The 23,804-nt window shown below is 37.7% G+C and overlaps 2 protein-coding genes across 13 annotated transcripts in view; one reads left to right on the forward strand and one right to left on the reverse strand.

Annotated features, from left to right (window-relative positions):
- SEC61A2 (SEC61 translocon subunit alpha 2) overlaps window positions 1-23,804 on the forward strand; it is a 39,605-nt gene that overhangs the window by 13,394 nt on the left and 2,407 nt on the right. For 4 of the 5 annotated variants that reach the window (XM_036352381.1, XM_036352391.1, XM_036352407.1 and 1 more), the window contains 8 exons: window positions 2,095-2,226; window positions 2,347-2,456; window positions 8,222-8,375; window positions 9,334-9,494; window positions 10,232-10,429; window positions 12,775-12,966; window positions 13,430-13,506; window positions 15,897-16,964. In XM_036352381.1, coding sequence (XP_036208274.1) covers window positions 2,095-2,226; window positions 2,347-2,456; window positions 8,222-8,375; window positions 9,334-9,494; window positions 10,232-10,429; window positions 12,775-12,966; window positions 13,430-13,506; window positions 15,897-16,083 — 1,211 coding nt within the window. In that variant the 3' untranslated portion in view covers window positions 16,084-16,964. Of the gene's footprint in view, window positions 1-2,094; window positions 2,227-2,346; window positions 2,457-8,221; window positions 8,376-9,333; window positions 9,495-10,231; window positions 10,430-12,774; window positions 12,967-13,429; window positions 13,507-15,896; window positions 16,965-23,804 lie in introns of those variants that run through there. The other variant, XM_036352396.1, reaches the window with a different exon arrangement.
- The window catches only part of NUDT5 (nudix hydrolase 5), a 37,143-nt gene continuing 33,000 nt past the window's right edge, over window positions 19,662-23,804 (reverse strand). For 7 of the 8 annotated variants that reach the window (XM_036352464.1, XM_036352498.1, XM_036352508.1 and 4 more), the window contains 3 exons: window positions 22,013-22,021; window positions 21,825-21,878; window positions 19,662-19,907 (listed from right to left, as the gene is read on the reverse strand). In XM_036352464.1, coding sequence (XP_036208357.1) covers window positions 19,798-19,907; window positions 21,825-21,878; window positions 22,013-22,021 — 173 coding nt within the window. In that variant the 3' untranslated portion in view covers window positions 19,662-19,797. Of the gene's footprint in view, window positions 19,908-21,824; window positions 21,879-21,930; window positions 22,022-23,804 lie in introns of all 8 variants that reach the window. The other variant, XM_036352513.1, reaches the window with a different exon arrangement.

Genomic DNA, 23,804 nt, shown 5'->3' on the forward strand with positions numbered 1-23,804 from the left:
AAGTGGAATGACCGGTTGCTCTGTCCGCGCACTGACCACCAGGGGACAGACGCTCAATGCAGGAGCTGCCCATTGGTGATCAGTGCATGAATTTCGTGCAACGGGCCTCTAGTCTATCTATCTGTATATATAAAAGCCTAAGCAACTGTTATGACTGAACAGCTGGTCACTAGTACATGCACTGACCACCAAGGGGAGACGCTCAATGCAAGAGCTGCCCCCTGATTGTCGGTGCGCTCCCACAGCCAACCTCCCGTGGCCAGCAGCCAGCCAACCTCCCGGGCTGGCTGGGCTGAAGGACCCCACCCGTGCACAAATTTGTGCACCAGGCCTCTAGTATATATATGAAAGCCTAGTCACATAATAAAAGCCTGGTGGTCAGTGTGCTCCCACAGCCAACTTTCCACGGCCGGCCAACCTCCCATGGTCCCTCTCCTCAGCTGGCCAGTCCAATCAGCCCTGATCACCGGCTAGGCCGAGGGACCCCACCCAGGCACAAATTTGTGCATGGGCCTCTAGTATGTAAACAATTATAGAACCATGTGTTTATTCTAATTTTAGAACTATGTTACAGAGTATTGAAGTACACAGAGAATGGAGTGATTATCACTGTCTAGAGCAGGGGTGGGCAAACTTTTTGACTCGAGGGCCACAATGGGTTCTTAAACTGGACCGGAGGGCCAGAACAAAAGCATGGATGGAGTGTTTGTGTGAACTAATATAAATTCAGAGTAAACATCATTACATAAAAGGGTACGGTCTTTTTTTTCAATAGTTTTATTCATTTTAAACGGGCCGGATCCGGTCTGCGGGCCATAGTTTGCCCACGGCTGGTCTAGAGCTTTCTCTGTGTTTTTTTTTTTCCCATTTTTTTCTATATATTTGTGTTTTTTTTCCCCCAGTGCACTGTGTCAAGATCATTTTTCATACCACTAGATATTCTACAATGTATTTTTAGATAATGTTATATGTAATTTTAGATATTGCATAAGAGTCATAAATCTTTTCTTTAATATTTTTATTGATTTTAGAAAGAGAAACATCAGTGATGAGAAAGAATCATTTATCAGCTGCCTCCTGCCTGGCCTCCTATTGGGGATTGAACCCACAACCCAGGCATGTGCCCTGACCAGGAATCAAATCATGGCCTGGTTCATAGGTTGACGCAGCTGGGCAGAGTCAGAAATCTTTTCAAGTATCTTTTTTTTTTTTTAGCTTGGTGTGTAATTTTGGGGCTTGATATATAATTTTCTTTCTTTTTTTTTTTTTTAGATCCTCACCTGAGGATATTTTTTCCATTGATTTCTAGAGAGAGTGGAAAGGAGGGAGCGGGGAGAAAGAGATTGAAGGGAGAGCGGGGGTGGAGAGAGAGAGAAAAAAAAAGAAACACACACCTATGTGAAAGAAACACATTGGTTGGTTGCCTCCTGAACACACCCTGCTGGGGCTTGGGAACCTGCAACCAAGGTATGTGCCCTTGACTGGGAATGGAACCCCAACCCTGTGGTCCAGGCTGATCAGGGCTGTAATTTTTAATTTGCATTAAAATAAAATGTTTAGCCCTATCGAGTTTGTCTCAGTGGATAGAGTGTTGGCCTGTGGAAAGAAGGGTTCTGGATTTGATTCTGGTCAAGGGCACATGACCCGGTTGCAGGCTCGATCCCTAGTAGGGGGCATGCAGGAGGCAGCTGATCTATGATTCTCTCTCATCATTGATGTTTCTCTCTCTCTCTCCCCCTTCCTCTCTGAAATCAGTAAAAAATGTCTTAAAAAAATAAAATGTTTAGCATACATTCTAAAAATAATAATTTGGACAGAAATCTTGGAAGATTTCTTTTAACAGATTTCTTTAACATTTTAAGTTTAGAATTTATAGAAATTTGTATTTAGTATTTATAGTAATTTTTATTTAATGGATTGTTGCAAGGCTGTGTTAATAGAGTTTTTTTTTTTTAAGTAATTTAATGTTGAAGAAATGAAAATTTGCTTGTTAACATTTAAGCATATATTTCCATAGGCGTAATTAAGGACTGGGACACTTCTAAAGTAATCTGCATTGTGTATAGTATTTACTTTTTTCCCCTTCCTTTATAGGAACTTTAATGGAATTGGGTATCTCCCCAATTGTAACGTCTGGTTTGATTATGCAGTTGTTAGCTGGAGCCAAAATCATTGAAGTTGGAGATACACCCAAAGACAGAGCTTTATTTAATGGAGCCCAAAAATGTGAGATTTAATAATATTAAATTTCAAATTTGGAAATTTTGTGGTAAAGATTTTTTTTTTCCTATAGTCTTTTCTATCTGTGGTTGTAACATGTACTCTTTTTTCCTCAATTTTTGTCAGTATTTGGTATGATCATTACCATTGGGCAAGCCATTGTATATGTCATGACAGGCATGTATGGGGATCCTGCTGAAATGGGTGCTGGAATCTGCCTCCTTATCATTATTCAGGTGAGAAATCCCATTTTTTATATGCAGATAACAAAAGTTTCATCCCTTTTTTCTAACAAGTCTTTAGGTGATTGATAATATTCATTTTCTTACTTTTGAATTATAGAATATTTTGATAATTGAAGTGACATGTATCATGTTGATGTGAAAATTTAAAATTCTGATAGCCTTATAGCTGCATAATATATTGAATTATGGATCAACTCTATTTCATTGGTTCTAAGATGCACATTTTTCACATTGTGATGTCTCTGAAATCAGGATGTTTTCTTACAGTTGTGATAGTGTCTTACAATTGCACTCAGCCAGGTGGCAGTTCTGATAGTTTGTCTTTTCCTACATGGGTGTCAACTTGATTATAGCTGTTCATGTCATCACGTCAATTTTTGATATTTTTTACTTTGCTTTTTAAAATGTATTCCAAAACTGCTGTGATTTGTTATTGAAATGAAAAGTTACTGTGTGTACACAAAGACACAGAAAGAGCAAGCTAGGTGATAAACATCTGTATCTAAATCTAAAATAACTTTTTATAAGTAGACAATCAATTTTTTTTGTAATAAGTTGTATCATAGTTTAATATCTTTGAATCAGTGAAATACTATATTAATACTCATACATGTATTCTAAGAATTTTTAAAGTGGATGCTTTGGAATAGAATTTTTGAAGGCCAACATTAATTTAATCCTTCACTAAGTATCTTAAAGTGTGTAAAGTTTGGTAGATATTTCTGTAATGTACAGTCCTTAAAAATCATTTAGAGAAGTTGCTCAAATGGATTGTACTTAAAGTATATAGTTATTTATTGACTTTTAAAAAGAAGTTTGTTTAAATTAAACACTGGGCATCTAGAGTTCTGCTTATCTTGGAAATGCCTCTTCTTGCTCACTCTGTGAAATTAGGATTAATTCAGGAAAGTTTTTCTAATGGTCAAAAGAATCAAGGTTAGAAAAATAGTTGTAAATAAAATCAAAATACTAGTTTACAAATATTTGTATTAAGAAATATGACCATCTCAGACTGGCATGGTTGACCATTCTTTTTTTAATAATTCTTTTTTATTTAGGAAGATCATAATAAGATAATTGTTTAGTTAGCATGATTCAGAACAAGGAGAGAGATTGTTCAGGTATTTATTGGCATCAGTAACAATAGGGATGGAGCAGAAGAGGAAGTCTGATTTAAAGCTTGAGAAAGACTTGCCTCTCTGCCATGAAGATGGAAGAGGCTACATGAGAAAGAATGCAGGTGGCTTTTGGGAATACAGTAGTCCTTGGATGACAACCAGGGAGAAAACGGGTATACTTCAGACCTACAATCCACAAGGAACTGGATTTTGACCTCATTCTGAATGAGCTTGACTTGGATTTTTCCCTAGACCATCTAGCTAAGAGCCTTGGCTAACTAATGCTTTCAAGTCAACGTTGGGAGACAAAGCAAAGATCCCAGTTAAGCTTGCTCAAGCTTCTGACCTACAGAACTATGAGCTAATAAATTTAGGTTGTTCTTAGGTTGTTCTTAGTTGCTTAAAACAAACAACAAGTAGGGAGGGCTTTTTTTGTCTTTTGACAAGGGGAGGAATTTTTAAAAATATGTTTTTATTTCCAGAGATAGATAGAAACATCAGTGACATGCTGTAGCTGTTTTGGCTCAGTGGATAGAGTGTTGGACTGTGAACTGAAAGGTCCTGGATTCAATTCTGGTCAAGGGCACATGCCTGGGTTGTGGGCTCAGTCCCCATAGGGGTGTGCAGGAAGAAGCCGATCAGTGATTCTCTCTCATCATTGATGTTTCTGTCTCTCCCTCTCCCTTTCTCTCTGAAATCAATACAAAAATATTTTTAAAAAAGAGAAAGAAACATCAATGACAGAGACACATGAGATATGGGCTGCCTCCTGCATGCCCCCTACGGGGAATAGAGCCCATAATCTGGGCATGTCCCCCTGACTGGGAGTTGAACCAGTGACCTCTTGGTTGCTGGGTTGAAGCTCAATCACCAAGCCACACTGTCCAGGCACAGGGAAGGAATTTTTTTTTAAATATATTTTATTGATTTTTTTTTTTTTTACAGAGAGGAAGGGAGAGAGATAGAGAGTTAGAAACATCGATGAGAGTGAAACATTGATCAGCTGCCTCCTGCACATCTACTGGGGATGTGCCCGCAACCAAGGTACATGACCTTGACCGGAATCGAACCTGGGACCTTTCAGTCCGCAGGCTGATGCTCTATCCACTGAGCCAAACCGGTTAGGGCGGGGGAGGAATTTTTACAGAGAGGAAGGGAGAGAGACAGAGAATTGGAAACATCGATCAGCTGCCTTGACCAGAATTGAACCTGGGACCTTTCAGTCTGCAGGCTGACGCTCTATCCACTGAGCCAAACCGGTTAGGGCGGGGGAGGAATTTTTACAGAGAGGAAGGGAGAGAGACAGAGAATTGGAAACATCGATCAGCTGCCTTGACCAGAATCGAACCTGGGACCTTTCAGTCCGCAGGCCAATGCTCTATCCACTGAGCCAAACCGGTTTCAGCAGGGGGAGGAATTTTTAATCAGAGTCTTTGGTAGTTTTCTGAGCCCCTGTGTGTTTCTATTTGGTATAAAGTACATTTCTTTAAAGAATAACTTTGTCATTATTTCTCCATTTAAAAAACACTTGATTGGCAAATTTATAGCCTTTGGGAATTGGAGGAAGAAAAGTTGGAATGGATAGAAAGATAAGGTTGTCTGAAAACTGAATTTAATATTTCAGTGCTTAAAATTTCTTCATATGCTTTTGGCATTGTTGAGGATATTGATATACTAATTGTTGATTTATGTTTATTTTATTTTTTAGCATTTGCTTTACGTAACCCATAGTTTAGAATAATCCTGATTTTTAAAAGATACCCAGAATTGGCATCTAGCTCTTAACATTGTGTATCAGTAAAATTTTTCTAGTGTTTTACTGAGGTTAGATTTAGACTTTTACGGAACCTCAGCTGAGCAGTTCTGGGTTAGTTAGATAAAGTATAGACTTCTTAAAGTGTTAGTTACAGATTTAAATTGATATTAAATGGAATTAAGCTATTTTAATTTTTTACCAGTCTTACAAATCCAGGAATAGTTATGTTCGAGGAATAAAACAAATTCAGTGCATATATATTTGTTACATAAATTCTGGTGCACAGATATTTATTTGTGTTATGGTAAATTCTTCTAGTGTTAAGTATAGAGAATATGTCATGTTTACTTAATCATCAGTGGGTAATGACCTATTTGCTTCTTTTTAAGGCATTGCTAACATTGAAAATGTGTGGGGCTCTGACCAGTTTGGCTCAGTGAATAGAGCATCAGTCTTCGGACTCAAGGGTCCTAGGTTCGATTCCGGCCAAGGGCATGTACCTTGGCTGCGGGCACATCCCCAGTAGGGAGTGTGCAGGAGGCAGCTGATCGATGTTTCTCTCTCATCGATGTTTCTGACTCTTTATCCCTTTCCCTTCCTCTCTGTAAAAAATCAATAAAATATATTTTTTTAAAAAAAGAAAATGTGTGGGTACCTTGAAGAGATATGATTGGATCAATGTGTTTCTACCTAGAAACATAGGTTTTAAAAACTGTTTGCATGTTCTTATATAAGATATTTCTCAACTTAATCTTGTTTCATTCACATGGTCAGTGTCTTTCAATTAGTGAGTTTAGAAATCTAAATAATATGTCTTGATTAAAATTAAAAAAGAATTGAAACTATCAGTGTGCATGGCACATTGTAAAGGTAAGTATTATTTTGTCAAACTGAGTTGTTTGTGCGTGAATGCATCTGTAGGGTTGAAATGTACAGTGTTAGTTTTATGCCTGCTTTGAGATTCATATTGATTGTACATCTACAAAGGCATTCAGTTAGTATTCAGTTCTTATCACCGTTTTAGTCAGTGAGATGCTCTAGCTTCCTGGTGTCTAATTCCTCTCGGGCATGTATGCTTTTTACCATCTTTTATCTTCTTTAATTATAGAAACCATTTCTCATGTAGGTTTTTCTATAATGCCTTTCTCCCATTAGAAAAATGAGTTTTTATTTTCATAGGATATACATAAATCATTCTATAAACTGATGAACATTGGTCTGAACAAGTGGTTTGAATTACAGTTGATTCAGAGTTGTCCATGTGATTCTGGACAGGTTATTCAATTAGTCATTTAGTCAGAAGCCCATGATAATGCTTTTGATTGGCTGTTAGTTTGTGGACAGCTCTTATTCTTTGCACAGGGTTGGGTTTCTGTGTGATTGGGAGTATTTATTACATAATTGTGGTAAAAATAAAATCTCAGTAATAAATCCTAACTTCTTTTATCTTGTCAAAATGTCAAAAGTAAAGTATTCATGAGCTCACTTAGAAGTTTTGAGAATTGTACTATTTTTCCAGTCCATTGAAAGTTAAACTAAAAGACTGTCAATAGACAAGTTAGGCTCTGTATAACCATTGAAATGACAGTTAAGGAAAATAAATAAACTCTGTGTAAGGTAAACATGCTTAATATGGGGTACTGTAGTTTGCTCTCTCTTCTAATGGGGATATTAGGGAACTGCGTAAGTAATGAGGGGGGATGCTTCAGAGATGCTTCACAGAAGTGACATTTCCTTAGCTTCTGTAAGAGGGTGTCCTTTATAGTGGGGACAGGCATGAGACGGGGGTGGGAGGGTATAGAAGTGTATTTTCTTCCTTGATTGATCAGGTTACTGAAGTGCAGGTCAAGGTCACTTTTAAGTCTAGGGCTTATTATTATTATTTCTAAAATATGTTTTTATTGATTTCAGGGAGAGGGAGATAGTAAGAAACATCTATGAGAGAGAAACATCCATTGGCTGCCTCCTGCATGCCCTCTACTGGGGATCGAGCCCCAACCCGGGCATGTACCCTGACATGGAATTGAACCAGTGACCTCCTGGAGCTTGTGATGATGCTTAACCAAGTGAGCCACACTGGCCTGGCTCTAGGGCTTATTTTTAATTGGTATATACTTTTACAGAAATGTCTTATCCAAGAGGAAAATTAAGAATTTCCATTTTCACATAAATTAAAGTTAGCATGCTTTCATTTTTTTAAAAAAGTTACGAACTTAGGAACCTATGAACTCTTAACTATCTTGAAATTTACATTCAATCTTTGTCACTATATGTATAGAATGCATTTTTACATAGTTATAATCTGTGTATGTATTAATTTGTGCTTCACCTTTTTACTTATTCCATAGATATATAATAAGTACACAATATATACAATATTATATATAATATTTAAAAAACGTATCAACATAGTTCACATACTTTTCCTTTCATGGCAGTGTGCAATTGCATCTTGTTACACCATAATTCATTTGGCCTTTCACTTGCTTGGAGATATCTGGGATGTACTCAGTTTCTTGCTGTCATAAATTCTACAACTGTCAAGATTTTTGTTTTATAGTGTGATTTACAGTAAGCCTTATTTAAGGGAATAAGCCTTATTTCCCTTATTGTAAGGGAAACTGTTCTGATGGTAACATCTGTTTTACAAGTTGAAATGGCTGCTATACAATATAGCAATGTTTCTAATCATCTGATTTTCAGGATCAGCTTCTGATTAAATCAAAGTGGATTAAAAGATGCAGAATCATAATAGTGATATTGTAATCATTAGGTTTGAATGTGTTAGACATGCCCATACTTTGAAAGTAGTCACTGGTGTTTGTCTTCCCCTTTTTTGAGTTGTTTCTTGCTTCCGCTTACTTGCATTTCTTTCCCCACAGTTGTTTGTTGCTGGTTTGATTGTGCTGCTGTTAGATGAGCTGCTACAGAAGGGTTACGGCCTGGGGTCTGGTATTTCCCTCTTTATTGCCACCAACATCTGTGAAACCATTGTCTGGAAGGCCTTTAGTCCCACTACTATTAACACTGGCAGAGGTACATCACACAGTGACTGCGACTGCACGAGTGTTGCTGGATGTGTGTTGAAAAGTAACACGTAATGGAGCAGTACATGCCTGTAGATATCTAGGTTTACTGTTCCAGCGGACAATTGATGCTAATTATTCAAAATTATTAGCAGAGATTTGTGGAGTCTGAAATATTACTTCAAAAAGAATATCTACATTTTAGCCTCTGCTTATTCAAATTTCAGTGGTCCCAAGCATTTGAAAATTTTTATTTGCTTAAGCCATTGCTGCAGAACTCATGAATTTGACCAATTTCAGCATTGCTAGGGGGATCAAAAGGTAGTGGATTAGGATTTTTCAATGAAAAAACTGTTATTCTTTGTATCATCAGGGAGCACTAATACTTTTGCTGCTATTCTACTTGGCTTGGTATTCGTACCTAAATTTTGAAATATTTCTACTCTTTTTCCCCTTACCCATTTCCACTTCTCTCAAAATGCCATCCTAGATTTGTAAGGGTTAACATCTAAACTAATCCCAGCCTTAAGAAAATAGCAACAATGGTTTATTAATGTTCCTGGTAAAATGAACTTAAAGGCAAGCTTGGTAGAGTAACATATATCTTTTGAATCTGACCTCTACTCTGCTTTGCTGCTGCCACCCCTCCCCTTACCGCAGTACTCTCTTCCCTTCTTGAAAGTAAAGGAGAAGCAAAGCATTATGAATGAAATATTTTTTTGGCTTACTCTACTTTGGTTGTTTCCATCAAGAAACTTCTCTTGAGAAACTTCAAATTTATGTTAAAAAACATACATTTTGCCTCAATGATCAAAATATTTTAGAAGCTCCACATATGGCTATATCACAAATACTGATGAATTATTTTCACTCATATTTTTTGCTGAGTACTATAGTTTCAAGGTTATTTGTTTTGACCTTTGGGATAACTTTGGCATCTACAGTTACTTTTTCTCTTGGTTTATCAGGTACTGAGTTTGAGGGTGCAGTCATAGCTCTCTTTCATTTACTGGCCACCAGGACCGATAAAGTCCGAGCTTTAAGGGAGGCTTTCTACCGTCAGAACTTGCCTAATCTCATGAACCTCATTGCTACTGTTTTTGTGTTTGCTGTTGTTATATATTTTCAGGTAAGTATAACTTTCTTTCTGAAGTAAGTGGGATGTGGATTTTTATTTGAAATGTTAGTTTCTAATAAGTCAATGTTTCAAAATCTAGTCAAGCAAATAATTCCTTTCTTTAGAAACAGAGGTATAAATAACAAAGTAGAATGAAAATGAAATAGAAAGGGATTTCTGTTGGCATGCCTTTGTGTGGAAGGGTTAAGTTTTATTATCATTATCTTTTCATACTCCCTACTGTTTCTGGTTTGGCTTTCTGTATTGTTTATATGATTCTAGAGTCCCGGTGCACGAAATTTGTGGACAGGTGTGCTCGCTAGGCCTAGCTGGCAATCGAAGCGCTGCTTGTTGTCTGCATGGCTATTGGCAGGGCAATCGGGACCCTGCCTGACTCCCTCAGCACCTGGAAGCCAGGTGGCGGCCCCGCCTCCACCGCCGCCACTGGTCGCCATCTGTGGGGTGATTGGTGGGGCGATCGGGCCCTGCTTAGACCTGTGTTGGCCTGGTGCCACCAGTTCACTTGCTCCACCATCCCTCTGTGTCCCACTCTCATTGGGGCCCATCGGGCCTGGCAGTGCCTCCACTGCTGCCTGCTACCAGCGCCGCACCATGTTCCTTGCTGCCCCCTGGTGGTCAGCACACGTCATAGTGAGCAGTCGAATTCCTGGTTGAGGGGACAATTTGCATATTATGTTTTTATTATATAGGATGTGCAGTTCCTCTTACTCTGAATTTTCACTTTGTAGGGATTTCGTGTTGACTTGCCCATCAAGTCAGCTCGGTATCGAGGACAATACAGCAGCTACCCCATCAAGCTCTTCTACACCTCGAACATCCCCATTATTCTTCAGTCAGCATTGGTGTCAAACCTCTATGTTATTTCCCAGATGCTGTCTGTTCGATTCAGTGGCAACTTTTTAGTTAATTTACTAGGACAGTGGGCAGTGAGTATTTTGTTATTTATTCAAGTGTTTTCATTTATTGTAATTTGCATTTCATGGTTATATTTTTAACTGAAAGAGATGAGCCATAATTGAAGTAGTTGCTATAACATTTTCAGAGTCACTTAAGTAGGAAGCATTTTTGCATTTCCTTTGAATGATCTTTTAGGCTAAAATTACAGTGGTTCTCATGATTCTGTGTTTTGTAATCTCATTCCACTATTGTCTGGAATAATGTTTTTAAAAAGAAGCTATTTGTTGATAATATATGGAATACAGAAATCATCCTCCCTGTTTTTCATAGCCTGAATGGCACTAAACTAGTTTGTGATTAACTGGGCTGGAGACAGACATGTAATTACTAAACTAAAGAGAGAACAGATGCTAGAAATAGAATCCAGTAAATTCTGACTTCCTTTCATAGGTACCTGGTATCAGAACTTCTTCTAAAGCAGTCCAGCCACATTGTTACTGAAGTGTTAATTGTGGGATTGGATTGAATTCTGATTGGTTTAAATTCTATCACCTGACCAAGGAGTATTTTTCTCCTTTAAAATTATAGAATTAAAAAATACTAAGATCCTTTATTCTTTTGTGGAGTATGTAATTCTAGAATTTGTATTGCATTAAAGAATATTATTTTTAGTCATTATACTGAAGTATGGTGCTTAATATATTGTGCATTTATCTTAATATGCTATCTTTTACATTTTAAGTTATAGTGACTGATATATCTGTGCTTTTACTGAAGATAATTTTTAAAAGAAATTTGCAGTTTAACAGGGTAAGACAGTGATTTTTAAAATATATATATTTTATTGATTTTTTACAGAGAGGAAGGGAGAGGGATAGTTAGAAACATCGATAAGAGAGAAACATTGAGAAACATTGATCAGCTGCCTCCTGCACACCACCTACTGGGAATGTGCCCACAACCAAGGTACATGACCTTGGCTGGAATTGAACTCCGGGACCCTTCAGTCCGCAGACCAACACTCTATCCACTGAACCAAACCGGTTAGAGCAAGACAGTGATTTTTGAATGTTAGTTGGAGGAAATAGGATTTGCTGTATTTGTAATACTCCTTTTCCATTCATTTAACAGAAATTTGATTACCTGTGATTACGGGAGGAATCTTTTTCTCCCCTCATGAACTAATAGTCCAGCTATAATTATTACTATAAAAATTACAAAGTAATAAATGCATTGAATGGATGTATAGAATATATTGTGACCTTGACTAAGATTTTTTTTTTAAATGAGAGAATTATTGGGGAATTGAATTTGTCTATAAACAATGCTTTTGATTTGGTAATATTAATTCTAGGGGCAGAGTAAAAGAATTATTTGGTAGTTATAAGTTCAAGAATCAAGATAAATTAATCTTTGCAACCAGAAATTGCTTTCTCACACCCTATATCCCAAAATTTTTATTTAATAAGAGCAAATACATGCTGGTCCCATTTCTGTTATTATAAAAATTCTTAAATATTTGTGTTGCTAAAAATCTCATTGTATATATTTATCAAGACTTTTATACAAACAAATAACGTTATGCAGTGAGTTGTTAGACTTCTGTCAATATTTCAATTGATTGCCTTCTTAATAGAATACTTTGAAATGAAAGAATCATGTGTAAGGAAGGGTTTTATTGTGTGGCATAAAACTCTTTTATGTTTTTATTATCTTTTGTTGAAAGTATTACAGATGTACCCCTCTTCTTTTCCCCATTGACCCTCCCTCCTCCCGCCCTTTCCCCAGACCTTCATTGCATACTCTTATATAGTTCAGAAAATTTCAGATTCTAATAAGAGATTGATTATAGCCCTAGTTGGTTTTGCTCACTGGATAGAGTGTTGACCTGAGGACTGAAGGGTCCCAAGTTCGATTCTGGTCAAGGTTGCATACCTTGGTTGGAGGCTCAATTTCTCTATCACATAGATGTTTCTCTCTGTCTCTTCCACTCCCTTCCACTTGCTCAAAAAAAAAAAAAAAAAAAAAATCAATGGAAAAATATCCTCAGGTGAGGATTAACCAAAAAAAAAAAAAAAAAAAAAGAGATTGACTATAAATGTGGTCTTTTTTCTATCTTCTCATAGATTTTTTTTCTTGTCATTCTTCTGTTATTAATATACCTACATCTTTATGTAAGAGATGTTTACTATATAATTTTGAAGGAATGAAGATATTAGATACAAAAGCAAATCCTTAAGTTATTTATAGCCATTAGCTGTAGGTGCTTTGAGCTTAAACCATTGTCCTAATTTTTGAGGAGTTTGAAAAGTTACAAAAATGTATGCTTGACAAGGTAGGTTGGCCAGTTGTTCTTTTCCTTCTTGTTCTGTAGGATGTCAGTGGGGGAGGACCTGCTCGCTCTTACCCAGTTGGAGGCCTTTGTTATTATCTTTCTCCTCCTGAGTCTATGGGTGCCATATTTGAGGATCCTGTCCATGTGGTTGTTTATATCATCTTTATGCTGGGATCATGTGCATTCTTTTCTAAGACGTGGATAGAGGTGTCTGGTTCCTCAGCCAAAGATGTAAGTATTTGGTTTATTTCAAAATAAAAATAATTTATAAATTTTAGATGTCAGATCTTATTTTTGTAAATTAAAGTTTAATTCATACATTAATAATAAAGTAGTATGACCTCCCCATAGGGTTAAAAATTGGTTCCTGGTAGGTGAAACACAGACTTTATAATGGTTTGTGACTCTCAAAAGCTCAATCCTACCTGACAAAGTATTATTTCTTAGTATTAATTTTTCTTAAGGAAGGTGATAGTGAAAAAAGATTGAGAACGCTGGTTTAGTTTATGGGTAACATGGTTGTGCAGTATTGTAGCCTCAGTATCCTCAGGTTTAAAATAGGAATGGTATGACGGTGCCTACTTCAGGGTTCTTGATATCTTATTAGTGTATAGAAAGCCCTTCACACAGAAGTGGGTAGATAGTGAACAGTGAAATGTTAGTTTGATTTTAAAAGTTGTGTTTCTTTCAACAGGTAGCTAAACAGCTTAAAGAACAGCAAATGGTAATGAGGGGCCACAGAGATACCTCTATGGTTCATGAGCTTAATAGGTAAGGTCATTTGATTTCCTCCTTTGCAGGGTGGGGGCAGGCAACATATACTCAGTTTTTCAATCCTTCATTTCTTGCCAAATGTTATTCTTTATTTGTTTAAATTTATATTTTCAGCATTTCTACTTCACACAAAAGGACCAAACTTGAACATAAAAGTTAATTTTTCTTCACATCAAAATGACAACTAAATTAGTTTAATTGGAATTGTGTTCCCCTTCACAGCTCAGCCAAGTGTTAAAATGTAGATGGGAGGTTCTCATTGTTGGCTGGCTGTACAGAAAATCACCTCGGGAGCTTTTAAAAAGTACTAACTTCCCATCTTCAGGAATGGTGATTTCTTTGGTCTGGAGTGGGTGGGTCCCAGGCATCAGTTTTTTTGATAAACAGCTTCATTGGTATAATTCACATACTGTGTAATTCACTCATTTGAAGTATGTGGTTTAGTGTGTTTTTTAAAATTTTTTTAGTATATTTAGAGTGTAAAATATACTCTAATTTTAAAAACATTTTCACCAATCAGAAAGAAACCTTGTACCCATTAGTTATTTCCCACTCCAATCCCATTCTCCTCTCCTTCCAGCCCCAGGAAACTTTTTACCCTCTGCCTATTCTGGACATTTAATACATAAGGAATCATATGTGATCTTTTATGAATAGCTTTTTTTACTAGCATAGAGTTTTCAAAGTTCATTATCTGTGAATATCCCATTGTGTGGATAATATGTTTTATTTACCCATTCATTAGTTGATAGATATTCGGGTTGTTTCCACTTTTTGGCCATTATGAATAATGACTGTTATGAACATACTTGTAGAAAGTTTGTGTGGAAGTATGTTTTTATTTCTCTAGGAATGGAATTGAGTCATATAGTAACTGTTTCACATGTTGAGGAACTGCCGAATTGTCTTCCAGAGGGGCTGTATATGTGTGAGGTTCCAATTGCCACACATCCTCTCCAGCACTAGTTTTTGCTTTTTGATTAGTATATAGCCAACTACTGGGTATGAAGCAATACCTCATTGTGGTTTTGATTTGCTTTTCCTTGATGAGTAATGATGTTGAGCAGCTTTTCATGTGTTTATCAGCTATTTGTGTATTGTCTTTGGAGAAATGTCTGTTCAAATATTTTGCTCATTTTAATTTGTTTTTTGTTAATCCTCACCCAAGGATATTTTTCCCATTGATTTTTAGAGAGTGGAAGGGAGAGAGGAGGGTGAGAGATCCAAGAGATCGATGTGAGAGAGACATGGATTGGTTGCTTCCCAAAGACGCCCTCACCTGGGTTGGGGATCAAACCGAAGTATGAGGTATATGGCCTTGACTGGGAATCAAATCCATCACCCTTTGGTCCCTGAGCTGATTAGCTCTAAACCAGCCAGGGCTATTTTGCTCATTTTTTATTGGGTTATCTTTTTGTTACTGAGTTGTAAGATTATTTAAAAAAATATTTTGGATGTCTCTTGTTAGGTATGTTAATTACAAATATTTTGTCATTCTTTGGGTTGCCCTTTCAATTTCTTGATGGTATCCTTTGACGAACAAGTTTTTAATTCTGATGAAGTTCAATATATCAGTTTTGTCTTTGGACGCTTTGTGCTGCTGTTGTATCTAAGAAACCATTGCCTAACCCAAGGTCACAGATTTATTTATTTTTTCTCTTAGGAGTCTCAGCTCTTAGATTTCAGTCTATGATCCACTTTGAGCGAAGTTTTGTTTGGTGTGAGGCATTCAGATTCTTTCTTTTGCATGTGGATATCCAATTGTTCCATAATTGTTGAAAAGGCACTAGTATTTATATTTAAATTTTATTTATTGAGAACACAGATTGCAGAGAATAGTATAATGAATCTGCATGTACCCATGTATATCCAAATTTAGTAGTAGTTATTCTGTCATTCTTCTTTCATTCAACCCTAATCTTTTTTCTATTTTTTTTCTTTCTGGAGTATTTTAAATACAATCCCATTATTTTTAATAGTTCTCCAGGTGGTTGTAACATGCAGCCAATGTCAAGTTACTGTTGGAAGAGAATTATCCAAATCTTGTCACATAAATATATTTAGAAATCATTTTGAAATTCACTGTTCATTTAGAAGAGGGAGCTAAAGGTTACCCATTTAAAAATATTAAATATTTTAATACTTAAATCTAGTTGAAGATTCTGATCTGATCAAAATCATTGCCTTTCTTGGCTGTTAACTGGCTTTTCAAAATCAGGGAGTAAGTCATTCCCTCAGTCAGTTTTCATCAACATGTAGCTGCTATGGACAACCCATCAGTACAGCAGACTGTTCCGTTAGATGAACCACACTTCAACATGACATGTTATTGCTTCTGTGGCCGCTTTTCAGTTCCCTCTGCTGCCTAACTTGGTTTTGTCTTCTAGGTATATCCCCACCGCAGCTGCATTCGGCGGTTTGTGTATTGGCGCCCTGTCAGTGTTGGCTGACTTCTTAGGGGCCATTGGCTCTGGCACTGGAATTCTGCTCGCAGTCACGATTATTTATCAGTATTTTGAAATATTTGTTAAGGAACAGGCTGAAGTAGGTGGGATGGGTGCTTTGTTTTTCTAAATGTTCCAATACTTTTGTGTGAAGGGAAAACATTTTGACACATTGTTTTTGTCAAATAATGCTGACTCTCCATTTCTCCCCTCATTTTTTTTTTTTTTTTAAGTGCTAACTGTCCCATTTCTGAAATGGGCACCGAGCTAAGCCTGTGTGCAGCATTAGTACCAGCTGCCTTAAAACTGAAGTTTACATTATTCGTTAGAAAACATACATGTAGTTTGCCTGTGATGCTGGAAACCAATGTACCTGCCTTGCCGTGTTCAGTTTTGACGGTGAGGTAATGTGGATCAGTTTTGCACACATTCAAAACACTCAGTATTTCCCCCACTTGTTTAAAAATAAATATAGTTCAAATTGCCACTTTCCAGTATTTTGGGCTGATCTATATTTTAGATATAATTTTTATACTTTCTGTGTAGTATCCATGTTCCAGCCCTCCCTCTTCATCCCTTCCCTTTTGTTCCTTCTCAAAGCAGCCACTTAGCCCAGATGGACAAAGTGAAGCTTCTTAAGCTTCTGTCATTAGAAAAACTGCTTATAACTACTGTTCATGTTTTCCATTCTTTCTTCCCAGTGACAGCACGGTTGGTGCTGTTTTTGCTGTATTGGCTATGCCTGTGAATTCCAAGTCACTTGAGAAAGCTCTTTCAAGATACTGTGCCCCAGTTGTGTTTTTCTTTTTTTTAAATCCCTAAAGCAGAGATCTAATTCTCAAGCAATGTCTGTAGTTCAGTGGGGGTGAACAATGAGTAATTCATGCTAGGAATCTGTGTATGTTGTTGTACTTTGTAGCAGCAACATGAGTGTAAACAGTAGACAATAAACTTTTATTTAATACAACTGTTTCAGTTGTGTTGGAAAAATAAAAAAAATCTGAAATTAAATGCTTTGTGTAGGTTTATTGTATTCATACAAAGTCTATCCCGCGATGCCTATTGCAAGAGGTCAAACGTAATTAGTTTAGTGCATAATCCTAAAATACGGAGGGACAGTGACCAACTTAAGGTTGCTCAGTTATGTCACTAACATTTGGAAGCAGGAAAACAGTGGTCTTAAATGATATTCCAGCCCCCATTTGGAATAGCAGTTCTTTATCAATAATTCATTTTTAGAGCATGTGTTTTATTGTTCAGAAAGAGATCAGACTTAATTTTTGAAAAGCTTCCTTTTCAGAAGTATGGTTTTCCATCGTTGGAAGTGTATCTTACTTAGTTTCTGATCACAAATTCAAATAACTTACAAGGGCAAGGCAGGACAGCAAGGATGGTCAACCATCCTTGGGCTGAAGACCAGCCATAGAAATAGAGACCTGGTGTTAATATCTGATTTTTTTCCCCCCAAGAGAAGGTAAAAAATAAGGCTTTTATGGGAAACCTTCAAATTTTAAATTCTGACAAATTAACAGTGCCAGCCGATGAAAATGTTCAGACTGCAGGTTCTCAAACTAATTTCCAAAGCATAGTCTTTGATGTTTATAGATAATGTAAGTGGCATTAGGGTTATGTTCTAGGATTTAGCTGTCACTTCTACATTGCACTCTTAGGAGGAGTAGAAAACCGGACAATCGGGTTATACATATCTCTTCATTAAGAGTTAAGAGTATGCTTCTCAGTTCCCATGGGGGTGGCTTAGGAAGAGCTGCTCTACTTGGAGAGACAGGTCTTAGCTAGAGTCTGTATTTTACATATGCCTTATTTCTTGATTTTGAAGTAGGGTAATAATAAGGGAAATTAGAGGACTTGGTCCTTGAGGGGAAAAGGATTAGGATCTCTGGAGAATTATGATGCCCATGTTTAATACATGATCTCATGTGGAATCTAATGAACAAAATAAACTGATGAAGAAAATAGATCCAGAAGACACAGAAGCATGGAACAGACTGAAAAATCTCAGAGGGAAGGTGGGGGTGGGTGGATGGGGGGGAAGAGATCAACTAAAGAACTTGCATGCATGTATATATACATAACCTATGGACACAGACAATAGGGTGGTGAAGGCCTGGGGTGGGGGCGGGCTGGAAGAGGTCAATGGGGGAAAAAGAGGGTCATATATAATACTGTATTTTTAACAAAGATTTAAAAAATCTGTATCTGTAAGAAAAAGTGATGGGGGTATAGCACAAGGTAAGGCTACATTAGAGCAGGTAGTTGGGGCTTAATTTTCACAGTATATAGGGAAAGTAGACTTGATCTATGCAGTTTTCTGATTCTATAATTCTATCGTTAAGTATAATTTAATGGTCTTATATTTAGGTTCATCAAAGTATCTGGAAAAGAGAGTGAACCTGTAGACAGATGAACTATACTGCAGCATTTTTGGCATTAGTACCCTGATTTTATCTGGTTCTGAGGGGCCTGGCTTACCCCCTGGGTCCAGAGCTCAAATCATGACTTAGGGCTGGCCAGTGAGAATCATCCTGAGACTTTTTCTGGGAGGTAAGCTGAAAAACCAGTGATCCTAGAGTTGTTGGAGGCCATACAGTCAACCCAAGAGCCTTGGCTCAGGAGGTAAGGAGATGGCCCAGTAACCCTGGTAGATCTTTTGGATGACAGGCATTAGGCATGGCATGTACCAGAAACAACCCTGTTTTTTCCTTTAAAGTAGTTTATAATGGGTTTCTGGTACTTGTTAACCTTGCTGGCTGCACTCATGGTTGAATACCAAGACAATAATGCCCCAAACTATGTAAATCTTACTACCATGGATTTGGTGTTTTAGAAGTTCAAGTTACTTTTTTGAGGTAAGGATAGGAAATGAGATTCTCAAATATGTCCACATGCTTTAGAGCAGCAGTCGCCAACCAGTAGTCCGTGGACCACTGGTGGTCTGTGAGGTCTGAAAGGTTGGCAACTGCTGCTTTAGAGGGAAGGGCCTTGTATTTTCATTAGCCTCTTAACTTTCTTATAGTGAATGAAATTAACCATTTTTCATTACTTAAGTAGTAGGTAGATATAATGACAATAGCTAAATGTAAACATTGGCTTATGAATGTTACTCTATGGGTTTTATATCTTTTGCTACACAGATTAATTCCATATAGCAGATAATTCAAATAGGAATCCCTATATTGGTTTCCTTTAAATAATGTAATGGTTTCTTTTAAACAATATAATTTGTCTATACTCAGCTATAGAATTTTTTGTTGTTAATCCTCACCAGAGGATATTTTTTCCACTGATTTTTAAAGAGTGTGTAAGGGAGGGGGAAAGACAGAAACAGGAACATCGATGTGACAAAGACACATGGATTGGTTACCTCCTGCAGGCAGGGCCTAGGGATCAGATTGAGCCTGCAATTGAGGTACAGCCTTGACAGGAACTGAACCCGTGACCTTTCCGTCCTAGGGTCAACGCTCTAAAACACTGAGTAAAATCAGCTAGGCCATCGGCTACAGAATTTTATGTTGGGAGTTTGAGGTAGGAGTAGTTGACCTAATTTAGAATTCAGGTCTCTTCTAACCCCTATTTCTTGGATTAGGTTAGATAACAGCTGAAGTTAAAAAAAATGGATTAAACATATTTGCATTTAGCATTTAAATGAAGGCAACAGCCTACCTATAATTATAATTCCATACCACCACATGCATTTTTTGTTGTTCTTATTTTATGAAAAAGGTAATTTTACATTTCCATCAAACTTAGCTGAATACAAAGTCTTAGTGAAGGAGACCTTATGGCCTCATTTATAAAACAAAAACATGGCTACTCTCCTCTGGCCTCAAAATTTCAGGAAGGGCACTTCAAATGGCTTGGTATTTGCATGTTTCAGCGCCAGAGCATAGGAATAGACCCTAGCATCCACTGTCAGATGTTCTTCAGTTACCAGTGCTACAGGAAGCAAAGGAGACACGTTAGACAATGATGTTAATAAAAGATAATACCCCCCTTGTCATTCAATATTTACTAGGCAATTACTATATACCAGTCCCTATGCTAGATGCTGGTAATACAGTGGTGAACAAGACATTTTTTGCCTTCAAAGATCTTACTCTAGTGGAAGAATAAAGGATATAAAAGCAGTGTTACATTCCAGCTTGGGACAAGAACAACAAAAAATTAAGAATAAAGATAGAAGAGCATACATATCAGAGATGATGATTTTGTGTGTTAAAATAGCAAAGCTTTATAGATTCACTTTTTCATTTATAGCTCACTATTGGACTCTGCTACTATGAAGCTATATAGTTATGAATACTCAGTTATTTATTGAAGATCCATTCATGTGTCTTTCCTGCTGCTAGGGGATAGATAATTTTGCACATACACGTTAACTGTGTGCATGATAGGATTAGAACTCAAAAACTTTCCTTCCTACTTCTCAAATGTGATGAATAAATGATTTGATTACTATCTTTCAATTCTAGTAAAGCTAGGAAAACTGGCTCTTTTACCCCTTCCCCTTCTATATAACCCTCTACCTTCCTCCCTCTCTTGCTCTTTATTTCCCCCTCTTCTAAGGCCAGAAGAGAAGTTAACTTAGGTGGAAGGAATCTAAAAAACAATTTTCTGATATAAAAAAATAATAAAAAGAGAGCATAAAACATTTAAGCACTATGTGTCAACATTATCCCGTTTACTCATGTCTCCTCAGACACAGGGGCTATCTATTGTTCCATACATGAGAAAAGCTCAGAGAGGCTATGAAACTTGTTCAAAGTCATAACTAATACATGTTTGAGCCTCTAATCCAGTCAGATCTGTCAGACTCAAAGTTAAATCCTGCCTGTAATTGATGGCCATGGCTTTATCTGAGGAAATACCTAATAAATGACTGAGTCTTTTCAGTACAAGTACTTCTAATTTTGACTTTGAATCTGGAGGTGGCTTTTACCTTAGGTCTAGTTTTTAAAACAGCAAAGTAGGAATGGAAACTCTGGGAATCTGAAATCACAGCAGTTTTTGAAAGACCTACTTTACTTTTGAAATAAGCAACATCGACATTAGAAATAAAACTGTAAGCCATTGGTACTTAAGGAAGAAAGAGACTGTTCTCAAAGCTTCAGGTGAAACAGGGATTCGAATTAATTTTTGAAATAAAAATTAAATGAGTGCATAGGCACCTACCCAGCCTGCATAGAGAAGCTTCTTAAAAGGCCTCTGTCATGTCTACAGTACAGTATATCCTGATGTACATATATCAAAGGACATCTGTCCATATAACCTTATTTATTTATTTATTTGTTTTAACAAAATCCCTAACAGATGGGCTGGCTAGGAATTTCACAATGTAACATATGACCAATAATTTACTAAGGGTCACACTGCTAGTTAGTATGGTTGATTATATCAGCACACTGCACTTAACATATAGTAAATACCAATATTTATAGAAGGAATATTGTTCAATTCTCCTTTAGCTTATACCTGCACAAAGAACCAACATACTAGCATATTTGAGAATCAGCTAAGTGACAGCTAATTATGCCACTGCATTGTCATGGGTTAAAGATTTAAGGTGTAGAATAGTTTGAGCTAATTAGCAGGAATATAATTTTGACCCTTCTATAGGAGAAAAAAGCCCCCGGCTGAAAGCTTTCATTGACATGGAACATTTTGCTCTATTTTCAAATTCTATGCCACCAGAAAGGAAAATTATTATTGGCCAACTGCAGTTTTACAATAGTTTCTAGGTTTTTGACTTTAAGGAGGAAGAATATAAAGAAACAATTCTATCTAGTTCCCCTTTGCTGGGGATGGGGAGGGGGAAACTGGAGAAAGTTGGGTAATAATCTCAAGAAAGCTTACCTTCAAGTCTCTTCATCAGGTCATTCTTTGGTAAGGAAATTACTTCCACAAATTCTAAACAAACAAACTGCAGGTGAAAACAAAGCTAAAGAACAGGGGAGCCTACCAGAACAACACAAAATGCCTGTGGCCGTTACCACTACTTCAAGCCATACACATTGTCAGCCACTGGGAGTTGAATAACATACCTCCATCTCCTGAAAATAAACAGAAGGAGAAAATTTTAGCAAGGCCTGGAGTGGTAAAACATTGGAAGATTTTTGTGCGAGACAAATAAAAAAGGCTATAAAATGCTCAGAAGGGCTGCTTAACATGCTTTCTGGCCCAGGAGCCAGAAGTAGTGGGATTAAGAGGAAGGTTAAATGCATGCTTGCATGGGACCTGTGAATCTGAGAGTAGCAGTCCCTGGACAAAACGAAAGGTGGAGGCGGAGGGTGGCTGCCTGTCGACTTTAGAGGGAGGGAGGGAGGAAGGAGAATATTTTCTAATTGCTTAAGATGCTGGAAACCTCACCCATCCCACTTACACCTTTTGTTGTTGTTAATCCTCACCCGAGGATATTTTTACTATTGATCTTTAGAGAGTGAAAAGGAGGGAGAGAAAGAGAGAAAAACATTGATGTGAGAGACACATCGATTGGCTGCCTCCAGCATGTGCCCCAACCAGGCAAGGGATGGAACCTGCCACCTAGGTGCTTGGGCCGACACTCTAACCACTGAGCACACCAGCCAGGGCCTTCCATCTTTTCTTAACATCACTTCAATATCTACGCAATCTGCATGAGTGCTAACTCAGAACATGTTGGTCTTTGAAAATAAAATGGCTATTCTATATAATAAAAACCTAATATGCTAAGTGTCCGGTTGGCCATTCAACCGATCAAAGACTAATATGCTAATGATACGCTAATGCCACTCAACTGCTTGCTATGACGTGCACTGAACACCAGGGGGCAGACGCTCTGACCAGTAGGTTAGCTTGCTGCTGGGGTCCGACTGATCGGGACTGAGCAAGATGGGCTGGAGACGCCCTGGAGCCCTCCATGGCCCTCCCCGGCTGGCCAACCTCTGGTGTCCCTCCTCGGCCTCTATCGTGCATGGGTGGGGTCTCTCGGCCTGGCAATCGCAATCCGGGACCCCTTGGGAGAGCTGGTTTTGGCCTGATCATGCAGGTCAGGCTGAGGGAACCCCACTGGTGCACGAATTTGTGCACCTGGCCTCTAGTAAGAATATAATAGAAACCTGGGTCACAAAATTTATCATTTTCACCATTTTTAAAGTTATAACTTAGTGGTTTTAAATAGATTCACATTGTTGTGCAAACATCAGGACTATCTATCTCCAGAACTTTTTCATCATCCCAAATGGAAACCTGGTACCCATTACTAGTAAGCACTAACTTCCCCATCCCTGTATCTCTATTCTGTTTTCTGTCTCTATGAATGCACTGACTCCAGGTATCTCATATTAGTGCAGTCACACAGTATTTGCCCTTCTGAGTCTGGCTTCTTTCACTTGGCACAATGTTTCCAAGGTTTATCTAAGTTGTAGCATGTATCAGCACATTTTATTCTCTTATGGCTGAATGTTATTCCATTATATGAGTGTACCACATTTTGTTATCCATTCATCTGTTAATGGAACCTCAGGTTGCTTCTATTTAGGGTACTATGAGATGCTATACAAACATTGGTGTACACGTTATCTGTTTGAGCCCCTGCTTTCAATTTCTAGGAGTATAATTAGGTATATACCTATGAGTGTAATTGCCACATCAGTTTGCTACTTTAAAAATCAAGCATCCTATATAATAAAGAGGTAATATGCAAATTGGCCATCACTCCAACACACAAGATGGCTGCCCCCATGTGGACACAAGATGACCTGCAGGTTAGGACAGTTAGGTGGGGGCCCAGGCATGCAGGGGAGGGCAGTTGGGGGGGACGAAGCCTGCAGGGGAGGGCAGTTGGGGGAGACCAGG

The sequence above is a fragment of the Myotis myotis genome, unplaced genomic scaffold (assembly GCF_014108235.1).
Source record: "Myotis myotis isolate mMyoMyo1 unplaced genomic scaffold, mMyoMyo1.p scaffold_m19_p_1, whole genome shotgun sequence".
NCBI classification, from domain to species: domain Eukaryota; kingdom Metazoa; phylum Chordata; class Mammalia; order Chiroptera; family Vespertilionidae; genus Myotis; species Myotis myotis.